Genomic DNA, 25,330 nt, shown 5'->3' on the forward strand with positions numbered 1-25,330 from the left:
CACTGCTGTGAATCCTCACACAGATGCGTTTCTGCAGTCTATGAGTCGAGCGTACAAAAACAGCACAGGGCATGATGGCTTCTCTAACCAGGCTGCATCAGCCCATGTCTCTGGATTATAACGTCTCGAAATCTAATTCTTTGTCAAACGGGAGACGAAACACGAGTCCAAAAACACCCAGCCTTCAAGCTACTACCTCTGGATCTATTACACATCCATTAAAGCTCAGTTTCCTGTGGGGCTCTTTAAGGTTACCGTGCTTGTCAACATCGGCAGCCGACATACATATAAGATCAAGTTCGATGCAGGCATTGGACTAGAACTGCAACGATTAACCAATTCCTAAAGTAATCGTTACCTCATTTTATAATTGATAAATCAGGTTTTTGTTTTTTTAATCATTAAAATGAATGAATGTTCTCTGATTGTTCAGCCTCTTAAAGTGAATATTAGTTTTCTTTGCATTATGTAACAAAGAAATCATTCAAAATGTAATAATTCTTGGTTTGTGGAGAAAACGAGGCGTTTGACAACATCATCGTTTTGCGGTTTGAGAAATACTCGCCAACATTTTCTGACATTTCTGACAAAAAGATCAATCGGTGAAAATCGATTCTGAAAATAATTGTCAGTTGCAGCCCTAAATTGGACAATTCCAGGATGTGAAAGTATCCTGACATAATAATTGCTATTGCAATACTATTGAACATCATTTTAAAACACTGTATATCTCTTTCACATTCTGATGGATCAGATCATTAATTCGTAAACTGCCTTGATTTGGTTTGCAAGCTTTTGGGAAAAGTGCATAAAAATATAATGAAAACATTGCAGGCGTTATCAAAAAGTATTGTTAAAAATGGTACATTGTAATGTACAAAGTTACAAAAACATGCTACGTACACTACAAAAAAAGTCATTGTTGTCATAAACTGGAACTAAGTACTGTGGCGCTGTAAAAACGTGTTACTTATGCTGCAAAAAAACCCGACTTATATTACCAAAGAAAATGTCTCAAACTACAATGAAAAACTGAAAGATGCAGAATCTCAAATCACTAGGACTGTATGTTGGTGAGCTAGACCATATTTTCAAATCAGAAAAAGGAAACATTTACTGCAATTAACTTATTGTAAAGTTTTTTTTGTTTGTTTAGTTTTTTAAATCGCCATGTGTTTGTATTGTCAAATCCCTAGTGGAATGTGTATATATACACACATATATATATGCAGACTTTACATATTGCTAAGACTAAGACTCATGCTAGTATTGTTTGTCCAAGATCTTTGTTTTTGTTTTGTTTTGATCACTTTCTTAAGCTTTTTGTGGCCTAGCACACTTAACTAAGTGCAACACCCTCATACCCCAAATACCTGTGGGCAGAGAAACGACGGGATAATATTGCAGTTGGATTTAGAATACGTTTACGTTCATGTACAATTTTGGAAAATAATAATAACATGTGTTTGTTCTCACTGTGTGGGTCTATGTTAGCAGCTAAACAGTTGTTTTCCAAACAAAATAGCAATTAGAAATAATATAATATAATATACTACAATATAATATAATATAGTTGTGATTTTTCATCGTCCTGGTTTCCTTAAATATTTTGGCGATGATATCTGCAAAATATCGGTGTGAATAAGTTTATATATCGGTTTCAGTTAACGGCCAAAGCAGTCACGATATCTCGTCATATCAGATATAATTACTATTGATAACAGTTCCTATCTGTGAGTTCTTTTGTTGGATTAGAATAAAGCCCAAGTTTTTTTTTTTATAATAACCATATATATAATATATAAACTTGTGTGATAATTGAACTCAATATCACATCATCATTGCAATATTCACTAAAGTTACTGCATAGTTAACGCATGTTCACTCAGAGCCTTAAATGGACACATTTCTGACCCGGGTTTGGTGTGCTGACGTGCCGGTACACGGTGCGGGGAAGGATATGGCCATTCGGTGATCTTTTTGGCATATTTCCGTATGACGTTGTCCTCGCTGAAGATGAACAGAGAGCGGTTGACGGTGAGGAAGTTCTGTTTGACGGGGATGGGGTTGTAAATGGCCATGGTCCGGGCTCTCTGGGCCATGGTCTGCTTGTACATCCTCTGGCCCCCCGGAGGCCCCGGCTGCCGGCTGGCCCCTCGCGCCGGGCCCGCGGGACCGCCGCCTCCATAACGGCTGGACAGTTCGTCTTCGAAGCGAGCCATTGCGGCGGGAGAGCACGCGAGTTGCTGGAGGAACCAAAACTGAGAGCAGGTAAGAAATGTGGAAGAAGAAGAAGCATCACAACACACACCGTCGCCCCGTCCTCCAGGTCCCTCAGGTGCGTGAACCGTCCACGAGCACGCGAGTCAAACATTCACAGCAGAACCAGGTGTGTGTGTGTGTGTGTGAAGGAGGTTTCTTTGAATTCCTGTTATCTGCTCGAGCCCGCCGCCGCCGCCGCTGCTGCTGCTGTTTCCATGCTACAGGACGCGGCTTCCGCTCAAACCACAGGAAATATTCAATAATTAAACTGACTTTTAACACTTTTAACAAACACAAAGCGCGCGCGGGCACAGCGTGTGAACAAAACACAGCGTCACAGCGAGGAGCGCGAGGAGCAGAAGGAGGAGAAGGAGGCGTCCGCACGTGACATTATGACTGACAATGTCCAGAAAAGAGAGTCCAGTCGGCGGCGACACACTCTGCCTCTCCCCGCCTCGTCAGCGCCGTCCAGGTGAGAGGAACAGGCCGCCGGGGCTGCGGGTGCTGCCGGGGCTTCAGTGCCGTGTACGCGGAGGAGAAATCACTCACGACTGGGGTGGTGCGTTTCCGTGAACTTGCTGCTAATGTGTGCGCGTGCACGTGTGTTTGGAAACAGTACTTTTCTCATCCACAGAGCACAGACCCAACCACCCACGTGACCGACAAGACGCCAGCCAGTGGCTCCACCTGGCCCGGCCCTGTCTCCATAGCAACAGGGGAGGACAGAGATGGGAGCCAGAGAGAGAGCCTCAGTCTGAGCTCTACAGAGTATTTACAGCGTCGGGAAGTTTCCACATGGCAGTGAACGCAACACAAAGGGGCAAAAACACACTTGGATTGCTCTAATTTAATTTAATTAATTTTTTTAATACTATTCTATTAGAACCATTCATTCTCAAAACGAATGATGAGTTTAATAGTCATATGATCATACTTGGCACATTATATCATATGCCACTCACTCGAGAGTCTGATTCTGAATCTGTAGACACTATTAGTGTTTATGTATATTTTTATTTAATTCAGATTAGTCCACTGCTCAAAAGCAAACACTTAATAATCATTTTTCATTTTTCGGTGGGATTTTGAATCCAGCTTTGTTTTTGTGGTCAAAGAATTATACATTTTATCATCAGTGTCATTTAAGTGTTCCTTTAATCCTTTTAATGTTCTGTTATATATTATTTTAATGTATTTATTTAACCCTTAGTGCTCAAGTGCACCCTTGGTAAATTGCCATGGGAATAACACACAAGCCCTTATATGGACATCCTGGGGGCGTGTGTTTACAGGTCACATATGTAGGCTTTACAAAATGCGCGCTGTTGAGTCAAAGTTACGATTCCTTTCATATCTAACGTTTAGTAGTGATGTAAAGTAGCAATAATTGTGCAGAAGTCACAAAATTGACCGTTTTGTCTTTTTATTTTTGTTCATAAAAACGAGGCCAAGCGAACCTTGAACTGTGACATTTCCAAATGTCATATATTTCCAAATTTTGAGAACTTCTGAAAAAAGATATGGCAATCCATATTGCACATTCTTATGGCCTCTGTATTTACTATATGTTTAATGGAAAAAAGCAGCCTAAAGTCTGTGTTCCAAAGGTTAATTATCTATCCATCTATCACACATTAACTCATGTTTATTTATAAAGCACATTAAAAACAACAGTTGAGCAAAAGAAGACAGAAGATAAAAATACATGGCAAGTGACAAATAACATCAAATCTAGGTGTTTTTTTTTTTAAATGAATAATTAAAAGTGAGACGAAACGGTAAAACTTACATAGTGTTGCTTTAATACTCCAACAGCCCGGTGTCTTCCTGCTTTGCATCCGCAGTAACTTTTGTCTCTTTGCTGTTTCAAACAAGAACTCTTCAATTAAAAAAAAGCACACGAGTAAAAGAACCTTTAAAAATGTGTTTAATTGATATTTGGACATGTAGTAAAAAGCACAGAGCACAGATTAAACTACCAAAAATATGATTTCTCTAATTCCATCAGTACAACATTATTAAAAGGACAGTCAGTGAGTGTTAAAAAGATTTTTTTTTTAACCTGATTGTTAGCTTTTTAAAAGAAGCTCAAGCTTCTCTCACACACACACAGTATTTACTTCAGCCTCCACACTGAAGCTTTACCTTCACAGGTGTAAATAAGCTCCGTCTCACTAGTTTATATCTAAACTAAGCGTTGGTGCATCATCTCTGACAGTACAGCGATACGATGACCTCGTTCAGACATGTTATTAACATCCGTGTGAACAGTGATCACAAGGAAGAAGAGATTTTTAGCATATTTAACAAAGGCCTCACTACAGTCGTCTGCAATGTATTAGACATATTGTCCATGTGCTGCTTTATGCCACTGTAACACATATGTGTGTGTCACTTTGTAAAGAGAGGAAAATCAATCACCAAAATCATTCTTTTGGATTTAACTAAGTGACAGAAACTTAGAGAGCAGCAGCTTCCGAGAGGTTTGGAGAAAACTGTCTACCTGCACGAGTAAGTGGCAAAGTTATTCAGTGTAAAGCTATTGTACACTTTAACTGGTGTAGATTTTATTAGGTGTTTTTACTGAGAGTGAGCGTTCATGTTTTAAGGTGGTTTACAGCAGGTTCATGATTTAATATAATGTCAGAGGACGCACGTGTCCAGGCACAGTCGGTCTCACGGGTGTAAAAGAAGGAGAAAGAGTGTGTTTTTTTTTATCCTCGGAGCTGCACACGTATGATGGGATGTTAATACATGGTCTGAACGGGGGCCAGTGTGTCCAGGCAAAAGGAGAGGTCAGAGGTCACCAGTGTGTACGCGCCTGCTGGCAGACGAGTGACGACACTTGGGAGAACCACACTGGCAGCTAAAGTACTTGCTCTTCACCTTCCAGTAATTATCTCCGTAGTCAAACCTGGAGAGAATACAAGTCCATTTCATTATTTGTGTTTGGTTTATTTGTTTTCAAGTTCAGGGAGGAACAACTCACCCTATCTGCTCTCCAGCTTTGATGGGCCTGCTGGAGAAGAAGGCTATCCTGGGGAAGCGGAGGTCCTGGTGCATGGTGAACACCCTGACGACCAGCAGGTTGGGCTCACACAGGTGGTTGACGAAGCGGCCGACGTTGCCGAACAGTCTGCCGTCGATGCAGTGCACGTCGCCCACCTGGACATGACGGTGACAACCACAGAGAGTCACGATAGAAAAGGTGTCGCCGTGAACGCGAGGCACCAGGCGCGTGATTAACGACGCAGACAGGAAGTGGTCGATGCATTAAAGAGGGAAAGGCGGAGTCACGATTGTGTCCTTTTATCCAAACGTCACTTTTTGACAAATCTTCCCTCCGTTGACGCAGCAAACGGAGCAACGACGCTATCGTTAAACAATCACTACGCTATGATTTGTTTTTTTAATCATATTTTTTTATTCTTTAATCTATAAAGCACTGAAAAACGACAGAATGCTACACTAGGGGCGCACCACGGTATAACACGGGCACGGAATTGTGTTATTTGATTTGTGTTATTCATTTTGTTCCTACTGTCCACAGTGTTGCAGTATGAGAAACACTGGAGGAGGAGGAGGAGGAGGAGGAGGAGGAGGAGCGTGACAGAGGCAGATCATGTTGAAGAGGACGGTCACACCCTCACTCTTCACTGAGTGAGAATGATGAGGCAAAATGAGCAAATACACAGACGGGGGTTTCACACCATTCTTTCAGGAACAGAACAAATGCGACTGAGAACTAAAGACTGAGTCATTACTTCAGCAAATGGTCCGACCATCATCATCATTACATCCAACCACAGTCTGTAAAAACCATCAAGTCAGGACATTATACACTCACCCTGTCTCTCTCTCTGTGTGTGTGTGTGTGTGTGTGTGAGAGACTCTGCAGCTCCACCTATTGTCCAAACACGAGAGTGACACTTATTTTTACCAACGCTGATGTTGTTCGAGAGCCTGAATCTAAAACGTTAAAAAAAACACGCGACTGGTTTAAACGTGACGGCTGATCAGTGACCTTGCACTTTATCTTCAAATGTGTGCGTTTGACTTATCCTGACTATTTTAAAAAAAAAAAGACGGTTAAAACAACCTCGGGGCTGCACAGCGTCCTCGTCTTAGCTCGAGACATTTTTCTAAAAGTTAACATCTGATGCATCTGATGTCAATCAAACACACGGCTCCGCCTCCCTCTTATACAGATTCTATAAAAGATTATAAATTCAGTGGGTGGGGCTTATATTTAGGTGCGCTTCATAGTCCTGAAATGAGCTTCCACTGATCTTAAAGTGTTCTCCCACTGTCTCTAACATGTGCGGTCACCTTATTGTCGAGGGTGAAGAGATACGAGTCGTTCTCTCGTTTGTCGGCCTCTGCGTCACTGATGAGTTCTCCGGCGTACCTGTGGAGGCATTAGAGGTTTGACTCAGAACACTGAATTTCACTTCAGCTCTCCGTCACCAGCGTCCGCTCTTACTCGCACACGAATGTTCCCTGCGGGACGTCCTGCATGGCCCTCACTCCCCAGCCCATCGTCTGCGTCCTGTAGAGCTGCAGCCGGACTCTGAAAGCAACAGCAGAGGCTCTTATCTAATCCGGCAGCTGAGGAGGAGGAACATTAAGACGATAGATTGTATTGATTTCATTCAGGAAAACACAGTTTGACCAGAGAAAAACAATTTGAGGCAGTTCTTTTCCTGGAAGAGAGCATTGATCGTCTTCACTCCTGGCCTGGTGCAAGACTGGGAGGAAACTATTGGAGCTCTGCATCGTTCATACTCGCACACCTGAGATTACCATTTGCATACAGTGGGAAACATTATCACACGTGATAAAGGTTATTAGCAGAAAATGCTACAAAGGATTTTCTTTTCTTTTTCAGTTCACTCGAGTGAAAGTTACATATGTGTCCTTTCCTGATTTTAAAGGCTGTACTGACACTGAAGCATTCAGTCAAATATGATGATGTTTATGTTATTCAATTAAAAGAGGCACTGTATGTACGCGATGGGTAAAAAGATAAAAAATACATGGAAACAATATGAAATTATATACGAACATTCACAACACTTCATTTCATCCTGAATATCGTTTTTGCCTATTGTTATACTTTATTTAAGTCTTTTACCTTTACATAATGTATTTTATGGTACCTACTATGTATTTGGTGCATATTACTGACAAACGAGTTACCTGAGTCCGTTCTGGACCACGCGGTTCCTGCAGGACCTCCAGCAGGAGCAGGCATGGTTACACTCAAACAGCACTGGAGGCTCTCGCTGACAGAAGTCCAGTGGTAGTCGACCGTCCTGGAAAAACACACACACACAGTCACCTAGTCACCTCCTGCGGTCTGTGTCATACAACTTAATGTTCAAAAAATAATGGTCATTTTATGACTTAATATAAAACGTTTCTTACGTACAGCTCCTTAAAGTAAATGTTGACAATGTTATGTTAATGTTAAGCAATGTTAACGCAGAAATCAACTGTTTTCAGACATGAACTCTAAGTCCTCAACTTTAAAGAGCTTTTTTGGGGGTTAAGACTTGGTTTTAGGGTTAGGTTTAGAATTGGTTGTGTGTGTGTGTGTGTGTGTGTACTCACAGTGTCATACCAACATCTCAGACTGAGCTGACCACACATGCAGGTGCTGGATGAGCAGTTGTCTGTGCAGCTGCAGTGCTGCGCGACACAAACGTCAGGTATGATGACATTCTGTAGCACATGCAGCTTAAACTTCTGCATTATATCGTAAAGGAAGTGCGTGTTTACGGTTTAACATCACACGTGTTGCAAATGTTCAATTTAAGGCAGAGGATAAAATAAGATAAATCGTGACAAAGGCAAGACAAAAGGAACACATGCACATACAAAACAGACTTTTCCCCCAGTCATGTATATGAAAGTTTACATTATCACTACACATTTACTTTAAATACACACAGAAACATCCAGTTTGTAAAGTGTCACCTGTAAGTGAGTGATGTCCTTGTCTATATTGATCGGGGAGGTGACACAGCTGTCTGGGATGTACTTGAAGTTTTCTGGGCAGGGCTCGCCGTCCACGCCGTTTACACAGGTGATAGGAACCGCCTCATACCCACGGGAGATGTCCCTACAAGAGGAAATTAAAAGTCTGATTTCAACATACGGACAGACATGAACAGCCACACCTGTTCAACGACTCATTCTATATGTGATAGTTTTAGTCACGTTTTAGTCATTTCTATATGTGATAGTTTTAGTCACGTTTTAGTCATTTCTATATGTGATAGTTTTAGTCACGTTTTAGTCATTTCTATATGTGATAGTTTTAGTCACGTTTTAGTCATGTCTATATGTGATAGTCTAGTCACGTTTTAGTCATTTCTATATGTGATGGTTTTAGTCACGTTTTAGTCATTTCTATATGTGATAGTTTTAGTCACGTTTAATCATTTCTATATGTGATAGTTTTAGTCACGTTTTAGTCATTTCTATATGTGATAGTTTTAGTCAAATTTTAGTCATTTCTGTGTGATGGTTTTAGTCACGTTTTAGTCATTTCTATATGTGATAGTTTTAGTCACGTTTTAGTCATTTCTATATGTGATAGTTTTAGTCACGTTTTAGTCATTTCCATATGTGATAGTTTTAGTCACTTCTATATGTGATAGTTTTAGTCAAATTTTAGTCATTTCTATGTGTGATAGTCTTACTCACGTTTTATTCATTTCTATATGTGATAGTTTTAGTCACGTTTTAGTCATTTCTATATGTGATGGTTTTAGTCGACGAAAACTCAAAAAAGTTTTAGTCAGTTTTAGTTAAGAAGTATAGTCTTTTAACCAATCCATTTAGGTCAATAAGTATTGGTCATCGTCGACGAAAACAACACTGCCTCTCTCTGATCCACGCTCTCCCTCACTCAGGTCTCTCAGCCTATTTCGTTGGCATTTTTTCAAAATCAGGCTTTGGGCAGAGTAAGCTGCAGAAGAGCGGGTTAATTTATGTTTTAAAGCTGGTGCAGTTCATGTTTCAGGAGCTTTGGCCGCCAACACAACACAGTGTGATGCACGGAGCTCCACTGTGTTCCGGAGAAATCCCACCACAGTGTACCTGCTGAGCACTCTCTCTCCACGACAGTCCCTGCCTCTCCTGGCGTCGGTGAGCTTCTTGTTGGTGTTGAGCGCCGTCCACACGCTGGAGCCGTAGACGCAGCAGTCCAGCGGCGTCTCTCCCTCCTTGTTCCTCTGAGTTACGTCTGCGCCGCGAGCCAGAAACAACCTGTGGACGGCAGAGATTCAACTTCTTTACGTCTGGGGAACACAGGTTGACACACAGAGGGGAGTTTCAACTCAAAACTCGACAGTAACATCACCTGCTATCTGCTATTCATGTGGGTTATGCATATTTATAAAGGGATGATCTTTATTCAGCTGTGAATTTCAAAAGACCTTGACTTTAAGGGATCCGCCCCCCCCCCCCAACATTGTTAGTAGAACACGCTTAAGTTTACTATTTTGTTACTTTGTATATCATGTGATGTGAGAGAAAATAATCATTAACACCGAGAAACATCCTCCAGGCTGTTTGACTATTTCAGTTTGACTAAAAAGCTTCAATTATTATTATTCTATATAGTATACCAGAGTAGATTTGGTCTGAATCTGAACTGGTGTGACATGACAAAACTTACTGTGCACAACTACTACAACTCATACACGGTCATTAGATAAACATTAACGAGGACGTCTGAAAGACAGTCCTCCGCTCGAGGACAGGAGACTCACATAACACAGTCCAGGCGGTTCTCTCTGGCGGCGACGTGGAGCGGCGTGTCCCCGTGGACGTTGACAGCGCTGAGGTCGCACTGGGCCTCCAGCAGAGCCTGAGCCACGTCGTCACAGCCGGACAGAGCCGCCCAGTGCAGGCAGACGTTCTCCTCCTGGTCAGGGAGAACGCATTCATCAAGTGTTTCTGACTTTCAGTCTGATCATCTGTGTGAGATGAGTGTATTTTGAGTGTTACTGCTGCCATGGAGGAAGTCAGGACTTAAAATACTGAAGCTAATCTTCTGAAACTTAGTGGAAGGCTGGGGTATGACTCAAGGAAGAATAACGCTTTGTAATATTTTTGTCACTTTCCTTTCAAATTTAAATCATGTATTATTAAGACGATACTGATTAAAAAAGGGGGAAAAACAACAGAAAAGCCAAAATCACAGGGTAATTAATAATTGTATAAGATGATCAAATTTAAACATACAGATTAAAAGGTCACAGGATTCATTTACTTATGTATTTAATGTATAGAGTATACTATCCTTCCTGTTGGAAACAACTCACACTTTTTATATTAATTATAACATAAACTCAGTGAGGTCTACTTCTTATTCAGTATCAAGGTGACACGGCAGCTGTTGCCCTTCAGACTCAAATGTTTACTGTCCACAAATATGTTTTTCCTCCCAGGAGATGAAGCTTGTTAGAGAGCTGCAGTGCTGTATAAATATATGTGTGTGTGTGTGTGTGTGTGTGTGTGTGTGGGGCGCTCACCTTGTCTCTGATGTTAACGTCGGCCCCTCTGGACAACAGCAGGTGCACCAGCTCCTTGTGCTTGTACTCGATGGCCCAGGTGATGGGCGTCCAGCCGCCGTCATCCTGCGCAGACACGCGTCACTACTCACACACACGCAACATTGTGTCTTCGCGGGCAGTTGGCGAATGAACGGATGAATGACTTTTACCTGACAGTTGATGTATTTGGATGCCTTGGTGAGCAGGTGATGGATGATGTCACAATGGCCCAGTTTAGCTGCCAGATGCAGACACGTGAAACCCATGATGTCCTGAGATGACAACATGATTCGTGCTGAACAACACTGCCACTGTTTCAACCATGCCTGGACTTTAATCTGAAACACCGGCTTCACTGACACCGGTGCTGCAGCCGAGGCTGGCCGTACTCGGGTGTTAGTGCATTATACAACAACAACAAAACTAAACTGTCCCATTTAAAGTACTCGGCAAGAGTTGAAATGGTGACAGTGGATGCAGCGATGGACGAGGAAGAGATGATCCGACAGTGAGAGCATGAGCTCACGGACTCACCTTGTGGCCGACGGCTGCTCCCCCTCTCAGCAGGTACTTCACCGTGTCCAGATGGTTGTTTTCACAGGCGACCATCAACGGAGTTCTCTGCTCCTCATCAAACATGTCCAGGTTGGCTCCGGCCTACACACACACACACACACACACACACACATCATCTGGGTGTCCGATCCCACATCAATAACATTACCTGGTCTGCATAATTCCATCTTCGATATATTCATCGACTCCGCCCCCTTCCCTCACCCCCATACAGCTCCCTTCCCTCATTCCACCACATCAGCCCCATCCTACAACAACCCCACTGAATTCAATTTAAAATCCTCCTGTACGCCTCGGCCCTCCGTATCTCTCCGACCTTCTCCACATCGCCACCTTAGATCCTCCTCCTCCTCCGATCTCTGTGATATTCCCCTCCATTTTCTGTTTACGGTCTTTTATTGTTTGTTTGTTTTTTTTCAGTGTCGAAAAGAGTGTCGAATAAATAAAATGCATTATTATTATTATCATTATCATTATAATAACAAGTCCTATTTATGAAATTTTAAAACAGAAACAGATTAAATGTTAGGATTTTTTTATATATATATTTTTAAATAAAATGTTTTGACCCAGTTTAAACACTTTTGTTGTCAAACACTTGACAAATGCTGCCAAGTTTGGTAAAACTTTATCTTTTTCATCCAAACCTCCCATTTCCAGTATTTCATGTGTATTTAATCCAGTGTTGTGACATCATTTGTTATTATTTCAGAGGGAGGAAAAAAAGAAAATAGCTCTAACATACTATGCACAGAGCAGTTTTTTATGTCATTTTCATTCTAATCTCATGGAACATTAAAAACAACTTCATTATTCATGAATAAGTTAATCATCAACTCTTTGACTGATTTTCTTCAGGTTTCTTTGCTCCATATATCGAATAAATAAATAAAAAAATGTTTGGTTTGTGGAAAAAAAACACAGAACTCATGGCTGTAAATGTACAGCAGATTAAATGATGTAGATCATTTAATCCATGAGCTGCTTTTACACATGGATTTTTCTACACTTCATCCAGAAGAGCTGGATGTGGGTGCATAGTTGGGCTGAATGATTTTGAAGTGCAATTATTCTGCTTGAGAAGTGCAGTTTTGATCGTCTCCCTCAGATGATTTACAGAAGATAATCTCCTCACCTGCACCAGCATGTGGCAGATCTCCTGGTGACCCTCGGCAGCTGCTGCATGAAGAGGAGTGCGCTTGCTCTGGCCTTCCACCAAAAAGTTGGGGTCCTTTCCATCAACTGTAAGGAAATAAGAGATTAGCACAATAGTGTGATAACACAGAGACTGTGTGGAGTCTTCTGTTCAGGATTTGTTTTGTACGTGGCTCCATGACGCGCTGCAGCCAAAGTTAGCGTAACGACAGTGATGCACCTGCTCCTAAACTCCTCATGATTGTGAAGAGTTACAGAAGAGTGACTTTATTTATTTCAAATTCCCAAAAGATGAGGAAATAAAGTCGAAAAGATGAGCGGATTCTTGCTGTGAGGCTGCAGTACCACTGATAGAGAAAGAGGGAGACAGAGAGCAGGACTGTGCCTAAAGCAGCTCTGTGTCTTTTAATTGTGACAAAGACTAAAACATTCATATTCTCTACAAACCATTGATCCTCACTAAAATCAGAAGATATATTTGTTATCAATTTACAGGGACTTTAATGTAGAGCTGAAACGATTCATCCATGAATCGATTATTAATCGATGACTAAATTAATCGACAACTATTTTGATAAGCGATGCATCGGTTCAAAGCTTTTTTCTTGATTAAAACAAGACTTCCGGTTGTTTAAGCTTCTTAAATGTGAGTATTTTCTTCATTTCTTTGCTCTGGATAACAAAGAAATCATTCAAAGTGAATCATGTTGGTTTGTGGACAAAATAATCGACAGATTATGAAAAGAATGGTTAGTTGCAGCTCTACTTTAATGAGATCATAAGTGTGTTAAACCGAGTGTCTCAAGCTTTCATTGACAGGAATCCATCCTGTGATAGTGTGGTGTTCCTAATCAAACGCTCAGTGAGCCAGTGTTTGTGAAAGTGAAGAGACCTAATATTTGTGCTTTTTGTGTAAATGTGCTTCGGGCATTTATGAAACACACATTAAATGATAATATAACACGTTTTCCTTGCTTTGCCTTACCTAAGAGATGAATCACCTTCTGCAGCTCTCCTTGTTTAGCAGAGATGTAAAGCTGTCTGTTTGGATACTTCATTTTCTTTGGTTTCAGGCTAAAAAAAATTAAAAATACAATGAATAACACTCGAAAGCAAAGTGAGGAGCAGAACTGTACTCATGTTTCATGGTGGCACTGACTTCTCGTCATCCAGTGCCGTGAGGATGCTCTCCAGTGATTCTTTAGGTCTGTCTGCAGCACACACAGCATCGCTCTTTAACCTTGAAAAAAGAAGCAGTGAGACTTTAATTTGACGCCACTCAATCACTGCGATGTCTCCTCCATGTCCTCGGTCTCGTGTTACCTGTTCGGACTCTCGTCCCTGCTCCTCTGAGGCGTGCTGGTCTTCTTCGCCCGGAGGATCTGTGGGACGGCCGGCGTGGTCGACACTGAGGGCAGGGTGGCCACGGTGGGCACCGCCGGGAGCGACAGCCTGGGGTTGGATCTGGGCACCGACGGCGACTGGTCAGCCATCGCTACCGTGACTTCCTTGGCTCCAGTGGCGTCCTCGCCGCAGTGAGGACAAAACCTGCAATCCTTCAGGATGGAGGCGCAGTCGCGGTGGAAGCGGTGCGAGATGCTGCCGTACGGCCTGCACTCCATGAAGGTGCCCTGTGGAACACACCGAGGAAAGGCAGAATTGGAGTTAGGATTGGGGTTGCTGTTTTTTGGGGGTGTGGTTGTGCTGTCACAGCTCTCAGTGCAAACATAGCTTCCACAGCAGGAAGAACAGATGGAAGCCACCTAACAAAAGGCTCATCTGATGAAATCCACAACAGGAGACGACACTCTGTGATATGATCTCATCATATATTTTTTTCCACATATGATAAACCTTTGTTTGCTTTGATATGGAACAATATATAGTTCACAATAAAAACAACTTTATAATGCAAAATGAATTTATAAAGAACATAAAACTTTAAAAACACACATTTAAGTGACGGGACGCATCAAATTAATTCCGTTTGAGACCTCTGGTATAAATAGTTTACATATTTTCAATGTTTTCTACTTGTATTTATAGTATTTCAATTTAGTTAGCTAATTCTTATTTTTATTCTATTCTTTTATTTATCTCCACACATACAGCACCGTACCTTCAGAGTTTAATTTAGTTTAATTTAATTTAATTTAATTTAATTTAATTTAATTTAATTTAATTTAATTTAATTTAATTGTGTATTACTGTTTGATTAGAGACTGAAATTTCGTTCCTACCTCATGTTTTAATGTGTGTTGGAATGACAATAAAGAATCTTGAATCTTATTCCTGTTTGCATTTCATGACTGTTATTGCTGATGCACACAACGTTATTTTATGACTTTATTCTATAACAAAAGGCACAAAGACGTTGCTCATCCACTGTTGCCTTAAGTTGGAGTAGAGTTTATTGTTACATTGTTCTCACTGTGTGTCCCTGCCTGTCTCATGCTACTTAAAGGCACAGAGTAGTAATGAATGTAATGTAATGTAATGTAATGTAACGTAATGTAATGTAATGTAACGTAATGTAACATGAGTATCATGCAAGGTTTCCCGCTCACCGCCCTGCAGAACAGCCCACAGCCGGGGCAGCACTGGTGCTTGACCATGCCGGCCCGGTGGTCCTCACACAGAACCAGCAGATGGACCGTGTTGGAGGGCCGCATCATTTCCTGCTTCATCACTCGCTTCTGGCAGCGACTCAGCTGTGAAGAGAGGAAAACAAGGAGGTGAATAGTGTTAGGCAGAAACACTGAGACCAGGATGGACCGCTCAGGGACCGCTCAGGTTGAGCGGTTCACGGCTCTTTGTGGAGTTCTGGCGCCTAATTAGATAATGTTGTGTAAGGCTGGACAATATATTGATATTATGTTAATAATATATATCTTTATTATATATCGTGACATGAGACAAGATTTGGTTTTAGACTTTGGATATAATCACATCATGAGTAAGGATCTGGGATGACCTTTCCTGGTTTTAAATATTCCAGATACTTATTATAGTGAATAAATGTCTGAAATAATGCGTGGAATTGACCCAATTGTATTTAAAAAAGTCACTTGATAACACTTCTTTAATTTAAAGCCTAATTATCTGTGTTTACTAGAATTTGACCATATTTACAGTCAATTTCAGGGTTTCTAACACACACATAAATATCCTTCATTTAACATTAAAGAGCCAAAGAAGTAAACCAGTGACAAACTTACCATTCCATCCATGCTCTCCATGGCCATGCAGGTGTGGTCCGGAGCGGGCAGGCTGCCTCCACAGTGAGGAGTCTCCATGCGACAGCAGCACAGCGGTAACTCCTCCGCCGGGTTTGTTTGGGTCGCGTCGCAATCCACTCCCGCGTCTGCCAACGCACAAAGATGAAGATTGAAAGATGAACACAACACCAATGATGTGACATTAAAGGACAAATGAAGGACGCATCACCTGATGGAGGAGGTAAGAGCAGCTTTTCCTGAGCTTTCAGGTCAAGACAGTCCAAAGCCAGCTCTGTGTATTCGATATGGCTGCCTTCTGCTTTCACTTCTGCTGCCACCACAGATTCCTTTGCGACGGCCACCGGCTCGCTGACCGTCGCAGCCTCTGGTGCAACTGCTGCTTTTTCATCTGGTGTCGCTCGGTTCTTCTCCACAGCGGCTCCAGGTTCCTCGGTCTGATACCGAAGAGTGAACATTTATGTGAATTAAGATCAGAACGTGGGTTACAGAGGACAACAAGTACACCGGACATACTAATGTGTATCTGGATGTGCTTCTACCTGATCACAGTTACACCTGGAAACACTGTGTCTCAAAGTTCTGTGCAGCTCTTGTTATTGTTATTTTGCATCTTCACTTCATCCACAGTACGGTTACGGTTAGATTATTGGATTATTCACTGGATTATAACAAAAAATAATCCACTAGTTACAATGACTATTTGTTATATTCATTATAACTGCATTTATAAAAACAAATATCTCTACTTCAACCACGGCCTAATTTGTCGTGTATCTATTATCACAAGATGGGAAGAATCTAGTCAGTGGACTTGATGTGTGTTTGCAGAAGCGCTGACATTTACCAGTGTCAATGAATGCATCTCCTAAAATGCCCCTGTTAACCTCAACACACAGTGAAACCTGCATTACCTCACATGCACTCATGTGCTTGACATTTAGAATATTCGACAAAAATATTATCACTGCATCGTTGCCAGAAATGCCCATCCCAGGGTTCCCACACCTTGGTTGACATTATATTCAAGGACTTTCCAGGGCCAGTTCCCTTCCCTTCAAGGGCCAAATGTGCTGACACAGTTTAAGATGGGAGGGCAACTTGTGAGAGGCGCTTCACCCACGGCGTTTATTTGCAGCACGCGCTGCATCTGCACAAGCGTGCAAATCAGTCTTTGTCATTTTCGTTTCAATCATTTCATTTCATTCTGATTTGGAACCATGGTCACATGGTAAAGATGGAGCACAAACAAACATGCAGTAATAATATTCATACATAAAATACAAAAAGGAATTATCAGGGATTTAGGTCCAGATCCAGACAGGACGGTGTCTGGTTCACCTATCACCAATTCTACTGTCGATACAATACAGTGGCTCCTCTACACAAGAGTTTAGGATTAAAAGAAAGAGTGACGGATGTTAGCTGTATCAGATAAATGCTGCCACTCATGTCCAGGTCAAGATGATGAGAATACATTTCACATCCTCCTGTGACCATGACCACTGACCACTGTGAACAGTGAGCAGTCAGAGGTCGTGACACGTGAATGCACCTGCCTTTTCCTGCTGTTTCAGGGTCTTGGTCTTCTTCTTTGGGACCAGGTTGTACATTCCCATCTTCCTCTTCTTCCTCTTCACAGCTAGAGAAGCACACACACACACACACACACAGTCAGTCAGTTACATACAGAGGATGTTCAGATTAATAATAGTTAGTAGATGTAAGGAGGAGCTAACCTGGCGGAGGTTTAGTGGCGGCAGCTTTCTTCTGTTTGCCTTTGTGACTGATGACTGGAGGTGCTTTCCTGCTTGCAGGCTTTGGAGAGAAACATATTTCATTATTTATTGTTTTATTTATTTATCTACTGTTTGACCGTGTTTAGAAAAGCGCTGCACAGAAAATGTATTATTTTTTAAACATGAAAACGCTTATGTTGTAAAAAGGTTCTCAGGCACCCAGGTCCTAATCTTCTTCAGTAGTTAGCTGTGGGCGACTGGACTTGTTTGAGTTGAGTTGAACACATTTTACCTCACAGTTCAGTTCAGAACTGAAGCAAGTCCAGTCGCCCACAGCTAAATACTGAAGAATGATTATCGAGCGTGTTTTCAATGCTTAGTGATTTGTTCTAGCTTCTTAAATGTGTATACGTTCTGGTTTCTTTGCTCCATATAAATAATTTTAGTTTGTGGACAAAACAAGAGAAAAAAAAATAATGATCAATATTTTTCAACATTTTCTGGACCAAGTATTCGATTCATCGAGGATAATTGTTATTATAAAGTTATTCTTTTTAGTTACATCTCACTACGCCTATATAAATGATGCACTGATATAACAAATGGCTCTATAATTATCATGTTGGACACACAACGTCACATACTCATTTTTCTGACAGAGACTATTAATCTATTAATGTCGAATAAACAAAGATTTACCCTTTATACGCCGAGGGTTCATATAAAATACTCTGCTAAATGAATCAATTATTCACCAACTACTCTGGCTGATTGATCCGATTGAAGACAAGTTCTATGTTTTCAGCTTCTTAAACGTGTGTATTTTCTGGTTTATGTGCTCCTCTCTTAAATAAATATCTTTGGTCAACAGATTTTAGAGATAAAATTCTGATCAACAGGAGAAGGAGCTTTACAGACGATGACACTTAAGTGACCCTGCACTAATTGTTGACTTCATCAGTGACCAGATGAACGATACACCAAACGTGACATATAGTAATCCCCAACGTTATCGCTGCCTACTTCCTGAACTTAAGAATGTGCATGTTGACAGTCTGCAACACTGGCGCTGTCCATGGTCCTGCAGGGTCGCCCAAGTGTCATCGTCTGAAAAGCCCCAGCCGGGATATTCATGTATTCATCGCAGGGGCCACTGATGCCAATCCCAGCTGACATATTCTCTCAATATGCTTACCTCACTGAGAATTAACGGTCAACAAGGTTAGACTAATATAATGGCTTACATTTTACTTGTGTCCAGAATGTAAGAATTATTGACATTTAGTGGACTCCTCCAATCAAGTGAGCTAGGGAACTATTGTGGTCTTCACACCAGAAAATCTCCCTCTTTTACATTCAGGTAATATGCTCCTGCTTCAAAATGTGAAACACAAGCTCTGGCTGTATTTGTCTGTTGTGGTTGCTGTGGAAACACAACATAGCGGGCCACGGTAAAGCAAGGCGTTTGTCTGTATGTTCACCTTAAATGCTTATTCTAAAAAAAAGAATTATTTTTTATTTTAAAGCAATTATTCACTGATGCAAACAGACTTAGGTGTAGCATATTGAATTTTTGCATTGCACACTGGACGTTTAAAAAAGATCTGAATGAAATATGGAAGTATTTTACATGATATGATTTTACTTCCTGTAGTGTGCTGCATGTGTTTACCTTGACAACAAGAGAACTTGCCGTAACTGCTGCTGTAGCCTGTGCAGAGGCTGAACTCGGAGTTTGTTCCTGTGAGCTCCCAGCAACCGCAGTAGCAGCAGAAGAAACAGACGAAGCAGCAACAGCAGCAGGTCTCTCCTTGACATGTGGGGAAGTCACACGTCCAGATGTACCAAGGAATGAGCTACTAGAAGATGCCAGCGTTTTGCCAGTCGCTCCATTACTGCTCACTATGGGTGAGCTGTGGAAGGGAGTTATCTTAGCTTTGGGCCTCTGACCACTCTGTGCTACCTGCCCCTTGGCACCCACTGCTGCGCTGGCTGAGGGAATGGTGGCTCTTCTGCTTGACCCGGGCCCCTCACTGGCTCTACTGTGATCCATTGTTGTCCCGAGGAGGAGGATGATTGGTAAGTGTGGTCAGACCGTGGCAGCTTCTGGAGCACCTGAGAAATTAGAATATACAATATCCATCCTTAACTCACACATTGTGGCACAACATTAGGTTCATGATGGTGAATATCCATGATAACACCAGTAGTGAATCAAGGAACTTGAAAATGCTTCAAAAGAATCCATCAAAGATCTTTCATACCCATTCACACGCACATGCAGACTACCAGAGCAGGGAATCAAACCCACAACCTTGCAGTTGAAAGACAACACTGAGCCACCGTCGCCCCACGTGTACTACAGCAGCTGGAACACAGCCAGACATCAGAGAACAACTATACAAGGTCTGAGATCAAAGGAGACAGGGTGGTACGCCGTCTAGAGCGTGGTTCCCAAAGACTGGGTCGGGACAAACAAATGGGTCATGGGAGATTGTCATTGGGTCCCCCCAAAAAATTAGCATTTTCCCAACTTTTTAGTTAAGAATCCATCCATGAAATGAAGATATATTTGAACATCTCTTGAAATGAAATGATATAGTTGTCAGTCAATTAGACAGCATTGCACCACAAATAATGTCACTAATGTAACATGGTACAGGTTTATTATTTAAGATAATGAACAAAACTTTTCTCATATTACAACATGTTTTTACTTTGTTGATAACGAAAATCTTTGGGTTTTTGCACATTTCCAAATTTTTTATAGTTTCTACAATGTTTTAGTAATGCAAGACATGTTTTTGTAACATTAAGAGATATTGTGGGTAATGCAAATCCCTTTTGGGAACGTCACTGACATGTTTTTGTAACATTATAACATCTGTAATACTGTTTGATAAGAAAAAATACAACTACAAATATATTATTATATATTAACAAATATAGCAATTAATCCGTACGGAAAAAACCCACATATAAAGCTTTTAAAATATTGCAATAATCTTGTGACAGGAAGTTTTCACACCATCCCATGTCTACTTCCATTTTTAAAACACAAAGCCGAAAACACTCCAACACTTAGTCTCAGAGTAAATGACGTCATAAACGTCAACAGACGCAGTATGTGCATCATCTTCGTGGCGTTTAACTTGCAGGACAATGAACAACTGAAGTTATCTCTACATGTGACAGTGACTTTTACACAAGAGCGGAGCAGACGTGCTTCTGCTGGAGCAGCAACGTGAGCGCGGAGGCCGTGAGAGACCGACAAGAGAGCGGTAAAGCTTTACGAACATTACCGAAAGTTGAAGTCGGACCACGGTGAAAAGTTGCGGCAGATGCGAGTCCTCCTGCGAGCCCCGGTCGGCGTAGCTGTTGTATCAGAGCGAGGATGAGGAGGGACGGACGGACAGGAAGACAACATTTCCCACTTCCGCCCCACCCGCGCAGCACCATCAATGTCCTAAGAAAACCCCGCCCCCACGCTGCCTTTGATTGGCTCGAGTTAGGAATGGAGATTGGTGATTGGTTGAAAACAGCCGCGTCAGCGCAGGTCCAAAACACTTGATTCACTAAAAATCCCGGAAGTTAGTGGCGGCTAATTTGAATTCGTCCAGCTAGCATAAATAAATAGTAAACAAAAGTATAAAAATACATGAAAAGTCACACGCAGTGACACGTTTATGTCATAAAGTGCCATATTTTATTCAAAGCATTCTTTGATAAAAGGACAACAAGTCAATGTTTCAGTTATTTCACATATCATTTCATAATGTCATTTATTTTATTATTATTATTATTATTATTATATATTATACACATACATATTATTATTTTATAGTAGTAGTACAAATCCATGGTTCTCAAACTGTGGTACATGTACCACCAGAGGGAAATGAGAAACTGGTATAGTGTATGTGAGTGGAGCTGAGGAAAATGAAATAGATAAAATAATAATAATAATCATAATAAGAGTCCTTACCTCTCTCTTGCTCCCATCTAATTTCACTATACCAGCATGTGAAGTATATGTGAGGAAGAGGAGGATGACTTCACCACGTTTGTAGCTGTTTTTCCCCCATCTAGAATGAAAATGATGTAAAATGTAAAACATGTACAACCTGCTTTGGCTTTGTTAGTAATGCAAGTCTTGTCTTTATTTTTATTTATTTTTTAATCCACAGAGTCGCTGTATCTGTGTTGGTTTATGCAATGCTGAGAAAGTAGCAGGTTTTGTGGGGGGGGGGGATATCTGTCAAACTGATAAGAGCGCTGTCGGCCTATATAACGTCGGTGTGCAGACGTAAAGGCGCGAATCAACATATCGAGACGACAGGTAAGACTCTGACACATTTTGGCCAAAATATCTTAAAGCTAATCTATTCTCCAGGGTTCCGGCGGCCTTAGCAGTGCACATAGGAGAAGACTGAAGCCTTAACACTGAAATATACAGAAACCAACACACATAGACCAATATCTGCCGTTTGACTCTCACCACCCACTGGAGCACAAACTTTGCAACATACCCACATGAAGGAACACAAACACGTCAGGGAATCACTTCAGACCTGTGGCTACCCAAACTGGGCCTTCACCAAAACGCTGAGAAGAAGAACATCAGACACGGGAGAAAAGCACAATAAACAGAAGAAGATTGTTATTCCATATATTACCAGAGTCTCTGAGAAATTGTGGATGATTTTCAACAACATCCACATCCCCTGCACATTTCAGAAACGTGTTAATCCTAATCTCCAGGGCAAAAACAGCATAACGTGGTTTATGCAGTGCGATTTACATTTACAATTAAATGACCCGACTGTGTGTGTGTGTGTGTACACGTGCATCAAGTGTTCAGTCGAGATGGACTGTGTGCACTGTTTGATTCACCGACTGTAGAAGCAGAAGAAGCTTCACTTCTGCTTCTGTGGCAAACAAACACTGCACGTGTCCATTCGTCCCCTCGCTGTCCATCATCCGTCTCGTGGTTTCCGTTTTTCTTTTGCAATGAAAATGCAGCAATAACAAAAAATGGAAATATGTCGGATGTTTATGTGGATCAGACTCGTGATCGCACCAAACCGAGTCATGATCAGATCCACTTGTCATATGAACACAGATTCAGAAATATGCCAGCTGTACAGACTGTATGACATCAGAGGTTTTGGATTGGCGTGTGAATGTCAGTCAACCATGAAACATGAACAAACACGTTCAGCTGTTATGGAGCAAAATGTTCTCACTCGCCTCCAGAGACGATAACGCGACGTTCCCTAAATGTCTAACTCAACAGTTGTGTGTGGAAAGATGATAACTGTATTGACCTGTGTTATCCAAACTGGGTAAAGCTGTTATTTTTTCGGTACGTGCTCTGATCAGGGTTGCGTGACTTTTTCCAATACAACTTATGTTCAACGTTGTCCTTTAAACGTGCAACATGGAGATAAAGGAAACAAAGACAACGCATAAAACGAAAAAGAGCCACATGGAGTTAATTTACCTTAAGATGTGTTTTTTGCTGTAAAAAAACTGAAATTTATGAACTGCTTACTCTCCCACACCAAAGTTCATAGAGAAAATCAGCATTTTGAATTCGCTGGGACACAGAATAATTGATACAGCAGTATTCAGTCAATGTGTGCCTGTTTCTTTCACTGATATATCTTACATTTCTTATCCAAACCATGTCAAAGTAAGTCGCCTGCAAAGGTTCAAGCCTGTTTGCACTCTGTTAGCGATATATTCCGTATATCTTTTACATTTCGACTGATATCTGCTAATAATAATTTCCTACAGTCTGCCCAGGGAGAGGCATAATGCCGCGCTGCACAGTTCCAAGCTCTTAATCTGTAGTGGTGTTGAAAAGGATGAAAGGATTCATTTATCTGCGACTTCAGTTTGACTGCAGGCACACAAAACAGTCAGTGATAGAATCCCTGTGCGTCCCCCGAGCTAAACATCTAGTTCCCCGTTGTTTTAACAGACTTTTCCAGTCGGCACTAACTTGGCCTGTGAAGTCAGAGTCAGCAACACTGTGATGAGAGGAGACACTTTAAACGACACTCAGAAACAAAGAGATAAATGTAGTGACGTTTTTGTATTTCAAGTCAATATATAATGTCAGTGGGTTAGAGTTAGAGAAAAGCTAAAGTGCTATAGGAAATGGTATTTGTATGGTCGGAACCAGCCTCAGCAAATCCAAGAATAATGCCGAACAGTAGATCAGTTTAGACTAGAACAAGTCTTTTTAATGAAGAGATTCTAATAATGAAAATAACAGTTTTTCCCATCACTAATCTGCTGTCCTTCTTCCAACAAGTTCCAGCTGTAAGAGGTGCAATGCTGCCCCCCACAGTTCCAAGTTCTTTAACACGGATCGAAGTTGCCCCTAATTCTCATCCTTCTCAGAGTTCTTCATCTGTTCAAAGTTCCTCATCGCAAGTTCTTCTTCCTCTTAAAAAAAAAGCTTCTGTCGCTTCATATTTTTCCATAAGAAATGCCAAAACTGCCCTTATTGCAAGGTGATGATTCTTCTTAATATTTAAAAGACCCAGGTCAGCCATGTCTCTGGATGTCCACATGGGCACAGACCGTCTTTTCCTTTGCAATTCTTATCTAAAAAAACGTCAGCACTGCACACACTGGTGCCTTAGTAAGTCACCTTCCAGCTTGGAAGCCTGTCAAGTGACCTATTGGACAGAAATGTGGTTAACAGACAGACATCCCTTGCATTTATAGGTTGGAGATTAGTGAGAAAACATTTAAGAATGCTCACCACAACATGGATTCTGTTCTGTTTCTCCTCCACAGCCTCCAGTGAAGCCATGGCGTCCAGTCTTCCTCTCCTCCTGGTGTTCCTGTGCAGTCTGACTGCAGCGTCAGCCCGGCTCAGGGTGTTCAACCTACGCGCCAGCAATCTTCCCTCTGACTTGTTCGGAACCACAGACGGCTACGTCAAGGTGTCCTGCGGTTCGGTCGCTATGGGTGAGACGTCCGTCCGTAGGGACAATGCCAACCCCTGGTGGGACGAGGAGTTCTCCAGCTACGAAGCCCAAGAATACGACGTACTGAGGCTGGAGGTTCACGACAGTGATTTATTCTTCGATGACCTGCTGGGAGCCTGCCAGCGTCAGATCCAAGTGGGAACCCATGAGCATGAATGCTACCTGGAGGAAGGCACCCTCCATTACGCTTACACCCTTGGCTGATGCGGGTGTAACTGACCTTGTGTTGTTACACACAACCTGCATCTGTCACACATTACACAGCTTCATCATTGGCTATTTTGTTCCAAGGTTGACAAATGAAAATAAAGTGTGATACAAAAACAATGATTTTATAATGTGTGATCACTCGTTTATTACAGGAGTGAACGAGTAAACCATCGCAGACTCACCTGTTCAGTATATGACAGGTGACCTGTGGCATTGATTGTTCAACTATCCTTTAGGCCCCTTGGTCACTAATCTGGATCTGACACCAATCTAGACCCAAAACCTATTACCATAAAGGCGGACCAATGACATGCCCTGTAAATGACCTTGTGAAAACACTCCTGGGCCACACCTGATGCACAAGGAGAGCATATTTCACTTAGCCCAAAGTGGCTTGGGAGTGATAGAAATTAAAAGTTCAAACTTTTGTGTTTTTTTTAAACAAAAATATTTACAAATAATATCATAAAGTCCACATTTTCCACAATAGAACAATGTGAAGAAAAAAAAAGCAGTTGACCTATTGCAGCAAACTCAAACATGAATCATAGAAGAGATAAAGAACAGAAATACACAGT

At 41.6% G+C, this 25,330-nt stretch overlaps 3 protein-coding genes across 5 annotated transcripts in view; 1 reads left to right on the top strand and 2 right to left on the bottom strand.

Annotated features, from left to right (window-relative positions):
- The window catches only part of cacna1ba (calcium channel, voltage-dependent, N type, alpha 1B subunit, a), an 83,405-nt gene extending 80,544 nt beyond the window's left edge, over positions 1-2,861 (bottom strand). Inside the window, exon 1 of the mRNA XM_058635343.1 lies at positions 1,963-2,861. Within this exon, the coding sequence (XP_058491326.1) occupies positions 1,963-2,222 (260 nt within the window). The 5' untranslated portion in view covers positions 2,223-2,861. The remainder of the gene's footprint in view (positions 1-1,962) is intronic.
- Positions 2,862-4,172: 1,311 nt separating this feature from the next.
- Positions 4,173-21,610, bottom strand: ehmt1a (euchromatic histone-lysine N-methyltransferase 1a). Of its 3 annotated transcripts, none has more exons than XM_058636552.1 (23): positions 21,521-21,610; positions 19,229-19,650; positions 17,536-17,614; positions 17,356-17,438; positions 16,008-16,233; positions 15,779-15,924; positions 15,128-15,271; positions 13,884-14,191; positions 13,720-13,800; positions 13,546-13,634; positions 12,541-12,647; positions 11,364-11,486; positions 11,000-11,101; positions 10,809-10,913; positions 10,044-10,198; positions 9,370-9,537; positions 8,242-8,386; positions 7,876-7,953; positions 7,462-7,577; positions 6,746-6,832; positions 6,592-6,670; positions 5,252-5,427; positions 4,173-5,176 (listed from the first exon to the last, which is right to left on the bottom strand). In XM_058636552.1, exons 2-23 carry the CDS (start codon positions 19,586-19,588, stop codon positions 5,059-5,061), a joined length of 3,075 nt encoding a protein of 1,024 aa, XP_058492535.1. In that variant the 5' UTR covers positions 19,589-19,650; positions 21,521-21,610; the 3' UTR covers positions 4,173-5,058. The 3 variants fall into 3 exon arrangements, with proteins under 3 accessions (XP_058492535.1, XP_058492533.1, XP_058492534.1); XM_058636550.1 differs by having other exon boundaries at positions 19,208-19,650; positions 21,521-21,609; XM_058636551.1 differs by lacking the exon at positions 21,521-21,610 and adding an exon at positions 20,838-20,975 and having other exon boundaries at positions 19,208-19,650.
- Positions 21,611-21,831: 221 nt separating this feature from the next.
- On the top strand, positions 21,832-24,869 carry LOC131464191 (perforin-1-like). The gene is made up of 2 exons (XM_058636553.1): positions 21,832-21,874; positions 24,349-24,869. Exon 2 carries the CDS (start codon positions 24,363-24,365, stop codon positions 24,744-24,746), a length of 384 nt encoding a protein of 127 aa, XP_058492536.1. The 5' UTR covers positions 21,832-21,874; positions 24,349-24,362; the 3' UTR covers positions 24,747-24,869.
- The last annotated feature ends 461 nt before the right edge of the window (positions 24,870-25,330 follow it).

This window comes from Solea solea, chromosome 8 (assembly GCF_958295425.1).
Source record: "Solea solea chromosome 8, fSolSol10.1, whole genome shotgun sequence".
Taxonomy (NCBI): Eukaryota; Metazoa; Chordata; class Actinopteri; order Pleuronectiformes; family Soleidae; genus Solea; species Solea solea.